Source organism: Triticum aestivum, chromosome 3B (assembly GCF_018294505.1).
Source record: "Triticum aestivum cultivar Chinese Spring chromosome 3B, IWGSC CS RefSeq v2.1, whole genome shotgun sequence".
In the NCBI taxonomy this organism is placed as follows: domain Eukaryota; kingdom Viridiplantae; phylum Streptophyta; class Magnoliopsida; order Poales; family Poaceae; genus Triticum; species Triticum aestivum.
The window spans coordinates 52,412,589-52,431,157 of NC_057801.1; the positions used below are offsets into that span (position 1 = coordinate 52,412,589).

The window sequence follows — 18,569 nt, forward strand, 5'->3', positions numbered from 1 at the left end:
CGAGGGCTAATAAACTTTTGCAATAAGTATATGAGTTCTTTATGACTAATGTGAGTCCATGGATTATACGCACTTTTACCTTTCCATCATTCTAGCCTCTTCGGTACCGTGCATTGCCCTTTCTCACCTTGAGAGTTGGTGCAAACTTCGCCGGTGCATCCAAACCCCGTGATATGATACGCTCTATCACACATAAGCCTCCTTATATCTTCCTCAAAATAGCCACCATACCTACCTATTATGGCATTTCCATAGCCATTCCGAGATATATTGCCATGGAACTTTCCACCGTTCCATTCATCATCATGACATACATTACTTTTGTCATATTGCCATTGCATGATCATGTAGTTGACATCATATTTGTGGCAAAGCTACCATGCATAAATTTTTCATACATGTCACTCTTGATTCATTGCACCATCCCGGTACACCGCCGGAGGCATTCATATATAGTCATATCTTGTTCTAGTTTCAAGTTGTAATTCATATATTGTAATCAATAAAAGTGTGATGATCATAATTATTAGAGCATTGCCGAAAAAGAAAAAAAGAAAGGACAAAAAGAAAAAAAGAAAGGCCAAAGAAAAAAAAAGTAAAAAAGAAAAAAAAAGAAAAAAAGAAAAAGAAAAAAAGGAAAATAAATAAAAAGGGGCAATGTTACTATCTCTTTTTCCACACTTGTGCTTCAAAGTAGCACCATGTTCTTCATATAGTGAGTCTCATAGGTTGTCATTTTCATATACTAGTGGGAATTTTTCATTATAGAACTTGGCTTGTATATTCCTACGATGGCCTTCCTCAAATGCCCTAGGTCTTCGTGAGCAAGCAAGTTGGATGCACACCCACTAGTTTTCTTTTGTTGAGCATTCATATATAGCTCTAGTGCATCCGTTGCATGGCAATCCATACTCCTCATGTTGACATCAATTGATGGGCATCTCCATAGCCCGTTGATTAGCCGCGTCGATGTGGGACTTTCTCCTTTTTTGTCTTCTCCACATAACCCCCACCATCATATTCTATTCCACCTATAGTGCTATATCCATGGCTTGCGCTCATGTATTGCGTGAGGGTTGAAAAAGCTGAAGCGCGTTAAAAAGTATGAACCAATTGCTCGGCTTGTCATCGGGGTTGTGCATGATGTGAGCATTTTGTGTGACGAAAATGAAGCATGGCCAAACTATATGATTTTGTGTTGTGGCCTTGTTGTTTTGAAAAGACATGATTGCTTTATTGGTACTCTCGAAGTATTATTGTTTTTATGTCAAATGATAGACTATTGCTTTGAATCACTCGTGTCTTAATATTCATGCCATGATTAGACATATGATCAAGATTATGCTAGGTAGCATTCCACATCAAAAATCATCTTTTTTTATCATTTACCTACTCGAGGACGAGCAGGAATTAAGCTTGGGGATGCTGATATGTCTCCGTCGTATCTATAATTTTTGATTGTTCCATGCCAATATTCTACAACTATTATATACTTTTAGCAACTTTTTATACTATTTTTTGAGACTAACATATTGATCTAGTGCCCAGTGCCAGTTCCTGTTTGTTGCATATTTTTTGATTCGCAGAAAATCCATATCAAACGGAGTCCAAACGGCATAAAAACGGACGAAGAATTATTTTGGAATATTTGTGATTTTTGGGAGGAAGAATCAACGCGAAACGGTGCCCGGGGTAGCCACGAGAGTGGCCCACGCCACCAATCCAGGTGGGCGCGCCCTACCCTCTCGTGGGCCACCCGTAAGGCGGTTGATGCCCTTCTTTGGCTGCAAGAAAGCTAATTTTTGGAAAACAATCTGGGCGAAGGTTTCAATCCAATCGGAGTTACGGATCTCCAGATATAAAGGAAACGGTGCCAGGGCAGAATTCCAGAATGCAGAAATAGAGAGATAGATCCAATTTCGGAGGGGCTCTCGCCCCTCCCACGCCATGGGAGCCAAGGACAAGAGGGGAAACCCTTCTCCCATCTAGGGAGGAGGTCAAGGAAGAAGAAGAAGAAGGGGGCCTCTCTCCCCCTTGCTTCCGGTGGCGTCGGAACACCGCCGGGGACCATCATCATCACCGCGATCTTCACCAACACCTCCGCCATCTTCACCAACATATCCATCACCTTCCCCCATCTATATTAAGATGTCCACTCTCCCGCAACCCGCTGTACCCCTCTACTTGAACATGGTGCTTTATGCTTCATATTATTTTCCAATGATGTGTTGCCATCCTATGATGTCTGAGTAGATTTTCGTTGTCCTATGGGTGATTGATGAATTGCTATGATTGGTTTGAGTTGCATGTTTTATTATTGGTGTTGTCCTATTGTGTCCTCCATGTCACGCAAGCGTGAGGGATTCCCTCTGTAGGGTTTGCAATATGTTTATGATTTGCTTATGGTGGGTGGCGTGAGTGACAGAAGCACAGACCTGAGTAAGTAGGTTGTTTGCATATGGGATAAAGGGGACTTGATACTTTAATGCTATGGTTGGGTTTTACCTTAATGAATCTTTAGTATTTGCGGATGCTTGCTAGAGTTCCAATCATAAGTGCATATGATCCAAGTAGAGAAAGTATGTTAGCTTATGCCTCTCCCTCAAATAGAATTGCAATAGTGATTACCGGTCTAGTAACGTAGTCAATTGCTTAGGGACAATTTCACAACTCCTACCACCACTTTTCCACACTCGCTATATTTACTTTATTGCATCTTTATATAAACAGCCCCTACTTTTTATTTACGAGTTCTTTATTATCTTGCAAACCTATCCTATCGCACCTACAAAGTAATTCTAGTTTCATACTTGTTCTAGGTAAAGCGAACGTCAAGCGTGCATAGAGTCGTATCAGTGGCAGATAGGACCTGAGAGAGTATTTGTTCTACCTTTAGCTCTTCGTTGGGTTCGACACTCTTACTTATCGAAAGAGGCTACAACTATCCCGTATACTTGCGGGTCATCAGTTCTCAAAAACTGAGGGAAATACTTACGCTACTTTGTTGCATCACCCTTTCCTCTTCAAGGGAAAAGCCAACGCAAGATCAAGACGTAGCATGGCACAAAGAAGACTGTAAGAAAGACGGGAAGTTGAGAGTACCTGCTGACGGGTCGAAGTGGAGAAAAATCAAGAGGAAGTGGCGGGACTTTGCAAATGATGCAAGGAACATATGGTTTGGTTTAAGTGTAGATGGCATTAATCCTTTTGGGGAGCAGAGCAGCAATCATACCACCTGGCCTGTGACTCTATGTATCTATAATCTTCCTCCTTGGTTTTGCATGAAGCAGAAGTTCATTATGATGCCAGTGCTCATCCAAGGCCCCAAGCAATCCGGCAGCGACATTTATGTGTACCTAAGGCCGTTAGTTGAAGAACTTTTATAGTTGTGGAAAAAAAGGTGTACGTGTGTGGGATGAGCACAAATAGCAGGAATGTGACCTACGAGCTTTGTTGTTTGTAACCATCGGTGATTAGCCTGCTCTTAGTAACCTTTCAGGACATACAAACAAGGGATACCACGCATGCACGCACTGTTTAGATGATACCTGTTGACCCACAAGTATAGGGGATATATCGTAGTCCTTTCGATAAGTAAGAGTGTTGAACCCAACGAGGAGCAGAAGGAAATGACAAGCAGTTTTCAGCAAGGTATTGTCTGCAAGCACTAAAATTATCGGTAACAGATAGTTGTGTGATAAGATATTTTGTAACGGGTAACAAGTAACAAAAGTAACTAAGGTGCAACAAGGTGGCCCAATCCTTTTCGTAGCAAAGGACAAGCCTGGACGAACTCTTATATAAAGCAAAGCACTTCTGAGGACACATAAGCCTACCACTTATGGTTAACCATTCTCGCAAGCATCCGCAACTACGAAAGAACAATTAAGACAAGTCTAACCATAGCATGAAACATATGGATCCAAATCAGCCCCTTACAAAGGAACGCATAAACTAGGGTTTAAGCTTCTGTCACTCTAGCAACCCATCATCTACTTATTACTTCCCAATGCCTTCCCCTAGGCCCAAATAATGATGAAGTGTCATGTAGTTGACGTTCATATAACACCACTAGAGGAGAGACAACATACATCTCATCAAAATATCAAACGGATACCAAATTCACATGATTACTTATAACAAGACTTCTCCCATGTCCTCAGGAACAAACGTAACTATTCACAAAGCATATTCATGTTCAAGATCAGAGGGGTATTGTATATCAATAAGGATCTGAACGTATGATCTTCCACCAAATAAACCAACTAGCATCAACTACAAGGAGTAATCAATAGTACTAGCAACCCACAGGTACCAATGTGAGGCTTTGGGACAAAGATCGGAGACAAGGGATGAACTAGGGTTTAAAGAGGAGATGATGCTGATGAAGATGTTGATGGAGATTGACCCCCTCTCATTGAGAGGATCGTTGGTGATGGCGATGGCTTCGATTTCGCCCTCCCGAAGGGAAGTTTCCCCGGTAGAACAGCTCCGCCGAAGCCCTAGATTGGTTGTGCCTCGGTTTCACCTCGAGACGGCGGCGCTTCGTCCCGAAAGATTCTTCTTGATTTTTTTTTTCAAGGTCAAAACCCTCCATATAACAGAAGATGGGCACCGGGGGACCTGCCAGGTGGGCCACAAGCCAGGGGGCGCCCCCAGGCTTGTTGTTGCTTGGTGGGTCCCCTCTGGTATTTTATTCACCCAGTATTTTTATGTATTCCAAAATAATTCCTCATAAAGTTTTAGGACTTTTGGAGTTGTGCAGGATAGGTTTGTAATATTTGCTCCTTTTCCAGCCCAGAATTCCAGCTACCGACATTCTTCCTCTTCATGTAAACCTTGTAAAATAAGAGAAAAGGCATAAGTATTGTGTTATAGTGTGTAATAACAGCCCATAATGCAATAAGTATCAATATAAAAGCATGAATCAGAAACTTTATTGCAAACCAACAAACTTTGATCTCAATCATCGAAGCAATTGCAATTTATCATAACGTAGGAAAGAGTCATTATAAGAGCATTTAAGCAAGATCACATACTCGACTATCATTCAGTCTTTCACAATTGCTAACACTCACGCGATACTTATGAGTTCAAAGCTTTAGTCGGCCAAAGAGAAAAATAGGGGCTAGTGATTTCGCCTCCCAACCTTTTACCTCCAGGCTAGTGTCAACAATAATAACTTATGAATATCTACATCCAAGTGGATATATGTATTTGGATCTCCATCCAATATAAAGTGCTACTATCAACATGAAGCGTTCTACTAGTAAATGGATTACTACTTTTGCCGATCCGTCCCACATTTTGCAAAAAAGAAGCCCCTGCCTTTTCAGAGAATCAACTCAGAGACCAATTTGTAGGCAGATTTTTTCTTTTACAAAAAAATTCCTACTATTTCTATTAATCAATCCGCGGTTCAGTTTTAAGTTAGATTTTCACTTTTTTTAAATATCCATATGATTTAAACCGTAACTCCAAATTTAACATGGTATATATGGATTTTGATTAGAAAAATATTTAGAATCTGAATATGATGTTATTTTACCAGTTAACAATAATAAAAATGTTAGTTAAGGTGAAACCATAACCGGGAGCGCATGATCCGTCTGTTTTTTCATATCAGTGCCTATCCGGATTAGAAATGAACATCAGAGCAAAACTAGATTAGAGACAAAACAAACCATAAATAATCACACATGCACACCTCGTCAAAACCTCGTTGAAAAAAACAGATTGCTCATCTTATGGAGAGAGGGAGAAGTCTTAGCATTATGATTGTGTGAGAACTGTGGCCACCGTCGATGAGGGTGAAAAGGAGAATAAGCGAAAACAGAGATGAGATGCCATGTGTTGAAATAAAGGAGGTAGACCTATTGGGGTCTTAAGTCATGATTATTGGGTTAGGGGTGTGTGGTGCTTTTTTTCTCTCCTATTGCAACTCACAGACTCTTTTGTTAGTGAGAAAACAAAGAAACCAAAGTGCAATAAAAATAACCCAAAGAAAATCAATGAAAAACAAATAATAATAGTAATAATAATTACTACTACTACTACTACTACTACTACTACTACTACTACTACTACTACTATTATTATTATTATTATTATTATTATTATTATTATTATTATTATTATTATTATTATTATTATTATTATTATTATTATTATTAAAATAAAATGAAAAAAGAAAGCATGTACATGTACTAAATGTCGGGCACTAGCACAAAGCTAGCGACATGGGCCAGGCTAACAAGTGTTACATTAGTTTTTCAATTTTTGGATCTAGTTTTTCCACATTTAGAAAGTTTTTACAAGATTTGTGATTGGTTTTTTGTTGTTCTCTTTTTTCTGTTCTTTTATATACTTTTTGTTTCTCTAATTTTCTAGTATATTTTAGATTTTATTTTCACTATTCATTTTAAATTCCAAAGGTATTCAACATATTTTTAGAGATGTTCTAGGTTTTCTTCATAAAAGATTCACATTTTTTATAAAATATATTTAAAATTATAAAATGTCTATATTTTAGAAAAATGTTACAACAACAACAACAAAGCCTTTAGTCCCAAGCAAGTTGGGGTAGGCTAGAGGTGAAACCCATAAGATCTTGCAACCAACTCATGGCTCTGGCACATGGATGGCAAGCTTCCACGCACCCCTGTCCATAGCTAGCTCTTCGGTGATACCCCAATCCTTCAGGTCTCTCTTAACGGACTCCTCCCATGTCAAATTCGGTCTACCCCGCCCTCTCTTGACATTCTCCGCACGCTTTAGCCATCCGCTATGCCCTGGAGCTTCTGGAGGCCTGCGCTGGATATGCCCAAACCATCTCAGACGATGTTGGACAAGCTTCTCTGCAATTGGTGCTACCCCAACTTTATCTCGTATATCATCATTTCGTACTCGATCCTTCCTCGTGTGGCCACACATCCATCTCAACATACGCATCTCCGCCACACCTAACTGTTGAACATGTCGCCTTTTAGTCGGCCAACACTCAGCGCCATACAACATTGCGGGTCGAACCGCCGTCCTGTAGAACTTGCCTTTTAGCTTTTGTGGCACTCTCTTGTCACAGAGAATGCCAGAAGCTGGGCGCCACTTCATCCATCAGGCTTTGATCCGATGGTTCACATCTTCATCAATACCCCCATCCTCCTGCAGCATTGACCCCAAATACCGAAAGGTGTCCTTCTGAGGTACCACCTGACCATCAAGGCTAACCTCCTCCTCCTCACACCTAGTAGTACTGAAACCGCACATCATGTACTCGGTTTTAGTCCTACTAAGCCTAAACCCTTTCGATTCCAAGGTTTGTCTCCATAACTCTAACTATCTATTTACCCCCGTCCGACTATCGTCAACTAGCACCACATCATCCGCAAAGAGCATACACCATGGGATATCACCTAGTATATCCCTTGTGACCTCATCCATCACCAATGCAAAAAGATAAGGGCTCAAAGCTGACCCCTGATGCAGTCCTATCTTAATCGGGAAGTCATCAGTGTCGACATCACTTGTTCGAACACTTGTCACAACATTATCATACATGTCCTTGATGAGGGTAATGTACTTTGCTGAGACTTTGTGTTTCTCCAAGGCCCACCACATGACATTCCGCGGTATCTTATCATAGGCCTTCTCCAAGTCAATGAACACCGTATGCAAGTCCTTCTTTTGCTCCTTATATCTCTCCATAAGCTGTCGTACCAAGAAAATGACTTCCATGGTCGACCTCCCAGGCATGAAACCAAACTGGTTTTTGGTCACGCTTGTCATTCTTCTTAGGCGGTGCTCAATGACTCTCTCCTATAGCTTTATTGTATGACTCATCAGCTTAATGTTAGAAATTCCAAAATATGTTGAACATTTTGTAAAAAAAATCATATTCACAATTTTATTTTTACTTTTTAGAATAAATAATATCCTTGTTTTTCGTAATTATGTTAAAATCAGTTGAAAAATAACATGAAAACGCAGAAACCAATAGAAAACCACTCAAAAGCGCACATACGCACGCACTCGCTACAACGTCCGAACTGGGTTGGCCTAGGAACGCACAAGCCTGTGCGTTTGCTCGACAATCTGTCGCAGTTAAAAGGAGCTTCACTGGACTGCAACAACAAACATCACTTACCTTACCACCAGAACAAAAATAAGCAGACACATGTTGCATGTTTGTTCATTGGTACAAGATAGAAGCAACATACTGATGGGGAAAACCTATGAAGCTCAAATGATTTTATTCCAACTTGCTTAAGAACTAGAAGCAACATATCAACTGCAGCACCGTTCCCGGTTCCAGAACTGGTTAAACACAGCTTAAACTGAACCTCATCCAACACTCGTTCCAGAACATTTTACATGCAGAGCAGCTGCTAGAATATGCTTATGCTTGCCGCTACTTTTGCAGATAAGAGGGTAACATACTGACTATTACATTCCAGACAGATGAAAGAACACTTTTACGAAGATCGCAATCAATACGCAGCCAACAAAATACAGCAAATATGGCTGTTCCAACCAGCAATCCGCAGCCCGTGCCTGCTTCTTCTTCCTCCTCCTCTTCCTCTGCACACTTCCAGAGTTATTGGGGCTGGGTCTCCCTTGCGGCCATTTATCGGATTTATCCTTCTCAACTGGACTGCCAATGTCTGTTCAAAAAGGTATTATATAACAAAGGGACATTCACATATAAAAGAGTGGGGAAATAAATGCACATAAACTTCGCAATGGAGCACTTCTTAATTCTTATTGGAGAGGGCCTCGACAAGAGGTATAAAACTAGTACTAAGTAAATAACAATGGACAAAACAGATGGCTACAGGTAAATAGGTAATGTACATATATAAATGACACATGGGTCATCATAACTAAGATATGCAACTTGCCTCCCGTCCCAGACACCTAAACCTGTTAATTTCGAGAAGACCAAACTAGTGAAGCATTTCCTAAGCATGGGTGTATGTACATTCATAGTGGTATGTTTATTCTCACTGCACCAAAATTCTGATTTTTGTTAATTAAAACATTCTACTACAAATCTATGTTATATATAATAAAATTCCATGGTCCTATATCATGCTGTTTGAGATATAAAGAAATAAGAGAAAATTACATATATTGCATATATATTTGAAACCCTTTCTTTTGTAAACTTATAAAGTTTGACTTAGGTCAAAGCTAATATAGTAAATAAAAACGGACGGAGTAAATGTCAACAGTGTTAGTACTGAAACATACATTCTCCTAAGCAAGCACACACAAGAACTGACAGACAACCAAGAGTACAAAAGTACTGACAGACAACCAAGAGTACAGAAGTTCCAGTTTCAAGCAAGAGTGCAAAAAATAAAGTCTTATGTTGCTGCTAAATCACATGGCATGATGTAAAAAAGAATATAGTTACCATACCTGGTGTTATATTGAGGTAGTACTTGGGGAAGGTGCACGGACAGTACATCGTAACGGTGTATGACGGTTGGATAGAAACCGGGACCAATGCCTCCAGAGCCGCACGTTTCATGTCAACAACGACTACCCAAGCTGTGTCGTCTTCCTCGTTCACCTTGCCCATCATGTAAAGGAGATCGTCGTCGTCCACACTCAGGGTGGGGTTAAGGAAATACAGGTTCTTAATTTCCAGCTGTTTGGTTTCATCATTCAAAAGCTCAGGCAACAATGACAAATAACTTGGGTCAACCGAGATTTCAGCAACATCAACTGTGGAGCACCTGCCCCAATCATCCCAAGAGACCTTCCTGTTCCATGTGGTGGCCTTCCATGCTTTACCATTGGCCCTGCAATTCGGTTCATCGAATTTTATCTCGACAAACTTGATCAGATCATCGCAGCATGTTATATCGCAGAAGAATTCCGGCGCGTAGGAAGGATAACCATTCCTATCGGTGATGCAAGCCTTTAATTTAGGTAACGGTATGTATGTGATGACAGGACGCTCGTCGAACAGGTTGCTAAGAAGAAGAATACCACGCAAGAGATCAACCCATCCCAATGCGCTTTCCCTGACAGTGATCTGCTTGGAGCTGGCATGTCTATCAAACAGTAACTGATCAGACTTGGATATGTAGAGCAAGGCCTCCTTACTTCTCTTCCATGCCTTTGTCTCCGAGGAGAAGATGTAGGCATAATAATGCCAAGCCTGGTCACTAGATTCCCACTGGTGATGGAGGAATGCCACAGCATAGTGCTCGTTACCGCAAGGCAAGAGGCCAAATTGCTGGCTCATGAAGGCTTCGACCCTGGGTTTCGGGTCCGGGAGACGGTGCAGCGACGGCCTCCCGCCGGGGATTCCTCGGGCGGAGTAGACGAAGTGGTAGACGGAGTCATCGAGGGTGACGCAGAAGAGGACGAAGGCTCCCTCGGCGCAGAGAAGGAAGGGCGGGGTGTCGGAGAAATCGTCGTCTTCCAGACCAGGGCAGTGGACGGAGAAGTAGGAGACGGCGGGCGGGTCGACGAGCCAGAAGGACACCGCGACGGCTTGGCCCTCCCTCGTGCGGCACAAGGCGGTGGTCGCGTTCCGTTGGTCGGAGATGCGCGCCGTCTTGTTGAGTAAGACCCAGTCGGGATAGCCGGGGCGCAGGGAGGTGCAGTCGGCGGCGGCGCGTGGGCCGATTATGGTGGAGGGACGGACAGAAACTGTGGAGATATCCATGGATCGCGGCCTAGATTTGCAGTACGAGGAGCGATTGATGCGGGGAATTTGCTCTGTTTCCCTTCTAGCGTCTGCGGGGGCCAACTTGACACGAAGGTCGGGAGGGGTGGGCGCTACTTTTTGTAACCCGAGGGGGGGGGAGACACCTACTCGGACCATGAATCTGATTTGCATCCGACTCGGACTCAAAATCTGCCTGCTATACCATTTTATTTTGCGCCAAGATTTTTGTAGATTTTCTTTCGTAAATCCTAAAAAGTGCAGCTGTACTTATTTGCAGCCCCGAGCACACACCCCTTCGGGCCGTCCGATTTCCATCCCGCGTCGCGCACGTGCCCAGGTGCTACCTGGTCGGGATCCCGTCGCCGCGGAACGAGATCCTCTGACTTAGACCAATCTACTGCCGAGGGACGTAGTAGGTCCTGCACCGTCCTCACGAACTCGTTGTGAGGTGCGCTCTTTCCTTCTCTCCCGTTCGAGTCCACACAAACACAAGCGGCATTGACTACAGCCTGCGATATCCTTCTCGCTCAGAAATAACGGCGCATCCAGCCCAGTCCGACTCTAGCGAGGGAAGCGAGGGAAAAAAGGTGCAAGATGCCACAGAAAAAGGGTGTTAGGTGAATTGCAAGAAACCACCACATTAGGGGCCAAGCTAGCTTGGGAAAAAGGCGATGGGCGACTCTCCTCGCGACCATGCAGGCGACTCCGACGCGCCCTCCCCCTCGCCGCCGGCGCCCTGCCTCGCCCCTCCCTCCTCCGCGGCCCCGCTGCCGCCTTCTCCGTCGGCCGCCCCCTTCGCCGCCGCGTCGCCGGACCGGTTTTGCTGGGCTGATTGCGCTGAGGATCCCCCGTCCCCCCCCCCCCTCGGCATCCCCTGCCCCGGCTCCTCCCCGCTCCGGGCTCCGGCCATCTCCCCCCTGCCGGCCAGGGAGCTCAGCCCCCCACGTGAGGGGTTCGGCCCCCGGCAGGCGGGCGCCTCCCTCCCTCCCCCCCCCCCTCGGCTCCCCTGAGCCCCCCTCGGGCTGTCGCCTCCCAAGGCGGGACTTTGCCCGGTCGGGCTTCGCGCCGCCGGCGCGGGCGTACCTGGGGCGTGGCTGGGCGCTCTGAGAGGGGCGCCGCCCGCTCCTCCTGGCGCCGCCCGGTGGTGGTGGCTCGGCCGCCGGGTCCCCCGCCCCCCTCCTCCTCGCCGGCTCTCTCCCTCCCTCCCTCCCTCCCTCTCGCTCAAGGCGTGCCGCTCCGCCCCGTACCGACCGTTTATTGCGCATTTCGGGACCTCCGGTCTCCGGGTGCGGGCTGTCCGGGGGGCCGTGGCCCCTCCTCCCTCCCGGGCTGGCCCCGCGCCGGCGGCGGCGCTGGTGGCTGGCTCCGGTAGGGTTCCATCCCTCTCCCCCGAACCCTCTCTGAGCGTGGGCCGCTCCGCGCGGGTGGATGGGCTGCTGGGACCCGGTCCGCGCCGGCTGCTGGGCCCCCCGCGGCTCACATCGGGCCGGCCCACCTCGCTGCTCCCCGTCCGGCCCAGCCTGGACCGGCCTTCTCCTTGCCCTAGGCCGAGATCGGGGGAAACCCCCTCGATCTGGCCCCTGTGTGGCTTTCCCCTGCCTCCTCCCTCCTGCGCCGCTCCACTCCCCTCCCGCCTCGCAACCCCCGACTCCCTCTCCCCCTCGGTGATCCCCACCGCGCCCCCTCCCCTCCGACCGCCGGACCTGCTCCCCGCCTCCAGGCAGCCTCCCCCTCCCCGCCCTCCCCCCCGCCCTCGCCCCCTCCCACCTCGCTGCTGCGTCCCATGCCACGGGAGTGGGATGACCCCGCCCCCCCGGGACAAGCGCAAGGCCGATGAGATCCACCGGGAGCCCGCGCGTCCCTCTCCCGACGGCATTCGGCGCGAGGAGGAGCTCCGGAGGGAGCTCCGAGAGCTCTGCGACCGCCGCCGGTCCCCCTCCCGCCGCGAGGACCCTGGTCGGTCCCGCTCGCCTCGGGCTTCCTCGGGCGATTGGCGCTCTCGCCGGCGCTCCCCGTCGCCGCAACCCCCCCCCCCCCCCGTCGGGGCCGATCGCCGTCCCCCTCCCGCGCGGCTCGGCTCAGCCCCCCCCCCCCCCCCCCGACCCCGGGATGGGATCCTCCCCACCCCGGAGCCTCGCCGCTATGTCCTTGCGACCCTCCCCGCGCTCCCTCCTCCACCTCGAGGTCCCTGATACTCCTCCGCCGTCTCCTTCCCTTCAGGTGATTGTCACTGTCGTCGATGGCGTGGCATCCCCGGAGATGATTGAGGCGGAGCTCAACCATCTCTACCGTCACCAGTGGGACTGGGTGGTCACCCCCACCATTGGCCACATCTTCTCTGTCGTCTTCCCCGACTCTGTCAGCTACGGCTACGCGACGCGTAGCGGCCGGATCACTCTCGCCCTCAACCAGCTGGTGGTCGAGATCTCTAAGCCGGTTCTCGACGCTCAGGCGGTGATCGTCCTCGACACCACTTGGATCCTTATCTCCGGCCTCCCCGATATTGCGCGGTCCGAGCTCGTCATCCGCCAAATGTCCCGTCTTTTGGGCAAGGTGGTGGCGGTTGATGAGCTCTCTCTTCGCAAGGAGGAGGAGGTCCGGGTCAAGGTCAAGTGCCTCGACTCCTCCAAGCTTCGCACCTCAGTCCGCGTCTTCTTCAACGACCAGGCTTCGACCTCAGGATCGCCCCCGAGCCTCCCAACCACGTTGGGCACCCCCGCTCCTTCGACGCTGGCCTCCCCGGTGGCAACCCGGGGGCTGGTGGGGACTACCACGGCCGGCACCGTTCCCACCGCTCGGATGAGGATGGGGCTTCCGAGGACTCCCGCTCCCCTTCACCCTCGCCCCCCCACCTGCCGGGGGGCAAGGGCCGCCAGGCCGCCCCTCTTCCTCTGCTGGGTGACCCTTCTCTCGCTGCGGCATCTTCCTACGAGGGGAGCGACATATCCAGTGTGGGCTTGGTGGTCTGCCCGGCCTCCTCCCCGCACCCCCCACCTTGTCCCCTTCCGTTGAGCCTGACTCGGTGGACCTGCCCCTCGGCGCCCCCCCTGTTGAGCCGGCGGCGGCCGCGGAGGGGCTGGCACCGCTGGTGGGTGCCCCCCCCTCCCCGGCCACCTGCTCCCTCACTGCCCCGTCTCCTCCTCGACTGGAGGATGCCCAGCCCGCCCCCCTGCTGCTGGACGCCCCGGCCCTGGTCCTTGCGACTCTCCCCGCGCTCCCTCCTCCGCCACCCCCTCCGCCGGCTGGGCCGCCCCCTCCTGCGCCTCTCCTCATCGGCTGCGCCGGGCCGGCTCAGCTGGGCTCTCCGTCGCCGCCTGTGCCGGGGGAGGGTGCAACTCGCGTGCTCACTCCGATGGCGGCTCAGCCCCCCCCCCCCCCCCCCCGCTCAGCTGCGTACTCCCGTCGCGGTAGGTCGACCTCCTCCCCGGCGGTGGCCTCCCGCCGGAGTGCGCGGCTGGACGCTGCCCACCCGGAGGGCAGCCCGGCTCTGCCCATCCCCGAGCGGGCGGAGCTCCGCGCTGCCGCCCGTAACCTGGAGCCAGGTACACCTCCTGTTTCCCCCCTCTGCTTCGTCTTGTTCCTTTTCTGCGCTAGAGTCTATTCCCTTGGGCAACCTCGCCAAAGTGGCCTCCGACTCAGCTGTCATTTTCAGGGGGGAGGCTGGCCCCCCTTTAGTTCAGATCGCAGCCATCAGGGCTCGTGAGATCCTTGATGGGAAGCTCGCGGAGGCCCGTGCTGCCCTCCTTCCCCCCCCCCCCCGGACGCCTCCACGGACGGGATATCTCCCACCCCGACCGGGCCACGGCTACCGGCTCCCCCACCTCCGGGGGAGATCCGTGGCCATACCCGCTCCCGCGCTACGGCTCTTCGCGCGCAAAGCGCTTCTCGTGTCCTGGGGTCAAGCAGCCCCCCGATGGCTCCTTAATGCGAGCCATCTTCTGGAACATCCGCTGCTTCGGCCATGATGGTCGTTGCCGCCAACTTGTGGAGTACATGAGAGATGAGAACATCGACATCGTTGCTGTCCAAGAGACCATGCGTCGCGATTTCTCGCTCCCCGAGCTCGACCGTTTGAGCTCCCACCTCTTTGTGTGGCACTGGCTCCCTTCTAGTGGGAGCTCAGGCCACTCGGGTGGCATCGTGTTAGGAGTGAAGGATGCCACCTTCGAGGTGGGTAGCATGGACCGGGGGGATTCTTCGTCAGCATGGAATTATTCGAGAGGTCTCTCAACTTCAAGTGGGAGATCATCATTGTATACGGGCCTGCCGACCATAGTCGGTCGGCTGCCTTCCTCGAGGAGCTTCACCGAAAGATCTCGGCGGCCTCCCTCCCCGTGGTAGTGGGTGGCGACTTTAACTTGCTGCGCGTGGCGGAAGACAAGAGCAATGACAATGTTTGCTTTGCCCAGATGCAGATGTTTAATGACTTCATCGCTGACCTCGCCCTTCGGGAGATTGACAGGATTGGTGCCCGGTTCACCTGGACCAATTGGCAAGCCGCCCCGACCCAGTCCGTCTTGGACAGGGTCCTAGTGTCCCCGGATTGGGACCTCCATTGCCCCCTTGCATCTCTCCGCGCCATCACTAGGATTGGCTCGGATCATGTCCCCCTTCTTCTCTCCTCCACGGACGAGCGTCCGCCGATCCCTCCTCACTTCCGCTTTGAGACCTACTGGCTCTCCCAGGCGGGATTCACCAATGCAGTCTGCGCGCGGTGGATCGAGGCTCGGGAGCACCCCCACCCTCGGCCCCCCTCGGCTATTGACATGTGGCACTTCTGTGCGAAACGTAGCAGACAGTTTATGAAGGGGTGGGGGGCCAACCTTGGTCGAGATGCCAGAGAGTGCAAGAAGGCGCTGCTTACCGCGATTCAGGCCCTTGACCTTCGGGCCGACATGGTGGGTCTGTCTCCGGACGAGTGGCTGGCCCACTATGACCTCGAAGACCAACTCTCCGTGATCTACTCTGATGAGGAGGCGTATTGGCGCCTTCGGGGCACTCAGAAGTGGGTCCTGAAGGGTGATGGGAATACTGCATACTTCCAGGCTATTGCCAACGGCCGCCGTAGACGCAACACCATCCCCCTCCTCTGAGATGGGGAGACCCTTCTTCAGGACCCTCGCGACATCCGGTCGCATGTCGACGGCTTCTATAGGTCCCTTTTCTCTGCCGGTCCTCGGAGCGGCATCTCCCTCGCCCATGATTGTTGGGCCGGTATTCAGTTAGTCTCCGACGCGGAGAACGCGGCCCTGACGGCCCCCTTCTCTGAGCAGGAGGTCTGGGAGGCTATCAAGGGTATGAACGCCTCTTCTGCGCTGGGCCCTGATGGCCTCCCTGTCATTTTCTTCCAGACCTTTTGGAACGTGATTAAACTGGAGGTCATGGCCATCTTCGAAGAATTCTTTGTTGGATCTATTGACCTAGGGCACCTCAACTACGGGATCATCTCTCTCATTCCCAAGGTCCTTGGGGCGTCCGACATCCGCTAGTTCCAGCCGATCATGGTCATTAATGTGATCTTCCAGATTCTGGACAAAGGCTACGCCAATAGGGTGACCCTGCTTGCCGACTGGATAACCCACCCTAACCAGTCGGCCTTCATTAAAGGCCGATATATCCTTGATGGAGTCCTGGTCCTCCATGAGGTCCTTCACGAGGTCCGGACCAAGCGCCTTAGGGCGGTCTTTCTGAAGATCGATTTCCACAAAGCCTACGACTCTGTTAGCTAGACCTTCCTCAGGGAAGTCCTTCTTCGGAAGGGCTTCGATGACCGATGGATCACTAGAGTCATGCAAATGGTCTCTTGCGGTCGCATGGCAGTCAACATCAACGGCGAGATTGGTCCTTTCTTCCCTACCCTTTGTGGGGTTCGCCAAGGCGACCCCTTCTCCCCGTTCCTCTTCAATATGGTGGTGGACGCTCTGGCCTCCATCCTTGATAAGGCCAAAGCCGCTGGCCACATCCGTGGGATTACCCCACACCTTTCTGGGGGCTCGGGGATCTCCATCCTCCAGTATGCTGACGACAAGATCATCATGGTCGAAGGCTCGGAGGTGGAAATCGCCAACCTCAAGTTCCTCCTTCTCTGCTTTCAACAGATGCCGGGCCTCAAGATCAACTTTGATAAGAGTGATGTCATGGTGATGGGATATTCCCCCTCTGAGTCTATGGCCATCCCCAACAGACTTAATTGCTGCCTGGGCTCTTTCCCCGCCTCCTACCTGGGGACCCCCATTAGCGACGCACGTCTCTCTGCCGCGGACCTGAGGCCCGCAGTTACTAAGCTCCAGTCCCGTTGCGAGCCCTGGCAGGGGAGATGGCTATCTAAGGCGGCCCGGACTATTCTCATCAACTCTTCCCTCTCTAGTCACCTGTTGTTCCTTATGAGCTTCTATCGCCAACATCCAGTCCCGCTTCTACTGGGCTGGCGAGCATGATAAGCAGAAGTACCACATGGTCAGCTAGCCTGGCATCTGCAAGCCCAGGGAGCAAGGTGGCCTGGGCATCATGTTCTCCAAGAGGATGAATATAGCCCTTCTCTCTCGCTGGCTCTGGCGCATCGCCCAGGGTCATGGTGGCCTCTGGCTCGACATTATCCGGAATAAATACCTGCGGGGCCAGCCACTTGCCTTCTCCCAGAAATCGGGCGGCTCCCAGTTCTGGCAGTCTATTGTTCAGCTTCTCCCGGTGCTTCGCATTGGGACCTCCATCTCAGTGGGGTCCGGCCTCTCGACGCTCTTCTGGTTTGATCGTTGGGCCGGAGACTCCCCCTTTGCGGCCCGCTTCCCCGCCCTCTTCTCTATCTCCGTCGACCCCATGATTTCGGTCAATAGGGCTCTTCTTGACCTGGGGCGCCTTGCTTTCCGTCGCCCTTTTGGGCCCGCGGAATCCGCCGCCTGGCGTGAGTTGCTTGATTGCGTCGCGTTGCACGAGCCGTTGGTGGATGGCAGGTCGGACCGTGTCCGATGGCGGCTGGAGCCGTCGGGCCTGTTCTCCACCAAGTCGCTTTACTCGGCCATTGCCCCTTCCTCCGCCCCCCTCCCTTTATCGATGGTTTGGTCCGTCCGCGTACCCCTGAAGATTCACATTTTCATGTGGCAGTGGATTCGCGGGCGGGTCCCGTCTGGAGTGGAGGTCTGCAAGCGCAATGGCCCGGGCACTGGTATCTGCCCGCTCTGTGGAGTCCCTGAGGACTCGAACCACATCTTCTTCTCCTGCGTCTCCGCCCAATTTCTCTGGAGCTGCTTTCGTGAGGTGGTCGGCGGTAGTTGGTGCCACACCAACTTCCCGGACCTATTTGCTGAACTCTAGTTGTCCCCCGCGTCCTCTCACCACATTAGGTGGCTTGAGGTTGGGGTTCTCGCCTGGACGCTGTGGACCGTTCGCAATAAGCTTGTGATCCAGCACGCTCCCCTTCGTCGCGCTACTGACGCTCTCTACAAATTCTCGGGTTTCTTGCAGCTTTGGCGGCCGCTTAGCCGCCCCCCGGACCGTGACGCCATCTCCGCCTTCATCGCCGACATCCGATTGATGGCCGTCCGCCTGTCGCCGCCGCCACCGCCGCCTCCGCTGGAGCCTGATTAGGCGCCTAGTGTTTGGTGTGCGGATGTTGTTTTTTCTTTCCATCTGGGCTTGTTGAGCTGTGCCCTCAGCAGAACCTATGTACTTTGTCGTGATACTTGGGTGTGTGTGTGGACTTGTGTGGGCTTGTATGCTCTGTGGCGGTTTGCTTTATTTATAAAGCGGGGCGAAAGCCTTTTTCGGTAAAAGGGCGTCAGCAGTAGCTCGGAGTAAAAAACGGCGCCAAAGTTAATAAGAAAGCAATCCGGCGGCCAGCTGGGACTGCTACTCTGCTCCTCTCTTCGATCTCATTAAGTCTCCATAG

General features: G+C 50.9%; 1 protein-coding gene across 1 annotated transcript; it reads right to left on the reverse strand.

Moving 5' to 3' along the window:
* Positions 1–8,232: 8,232 nt before the first annotated feature.
* Positions 8,233–10,757, reverse strand: LOC123064682 (uncharacterized). Its single transcript, XM_044488102.1, has 2 exons — positions 9,421–10,757; positions 8,233–8,660 (listed from the first exon to the last, which is right to left on the reverse strand). The coding sequence occupies exons 1-2, from the start codon at positions 10,679–10,681 to the stop codon at positions 8,443–8,445; spliced, it is 1,479 nt and encodes a 492-aa protein (XP_044344037.1). The 5' UTR covers positions 10,682–10,757; the 3' UTR covers positions 8,233–8,442.
* Between the last annotated feature and the right edge of the window lie 7,812 nt (positions 10,758–18,569).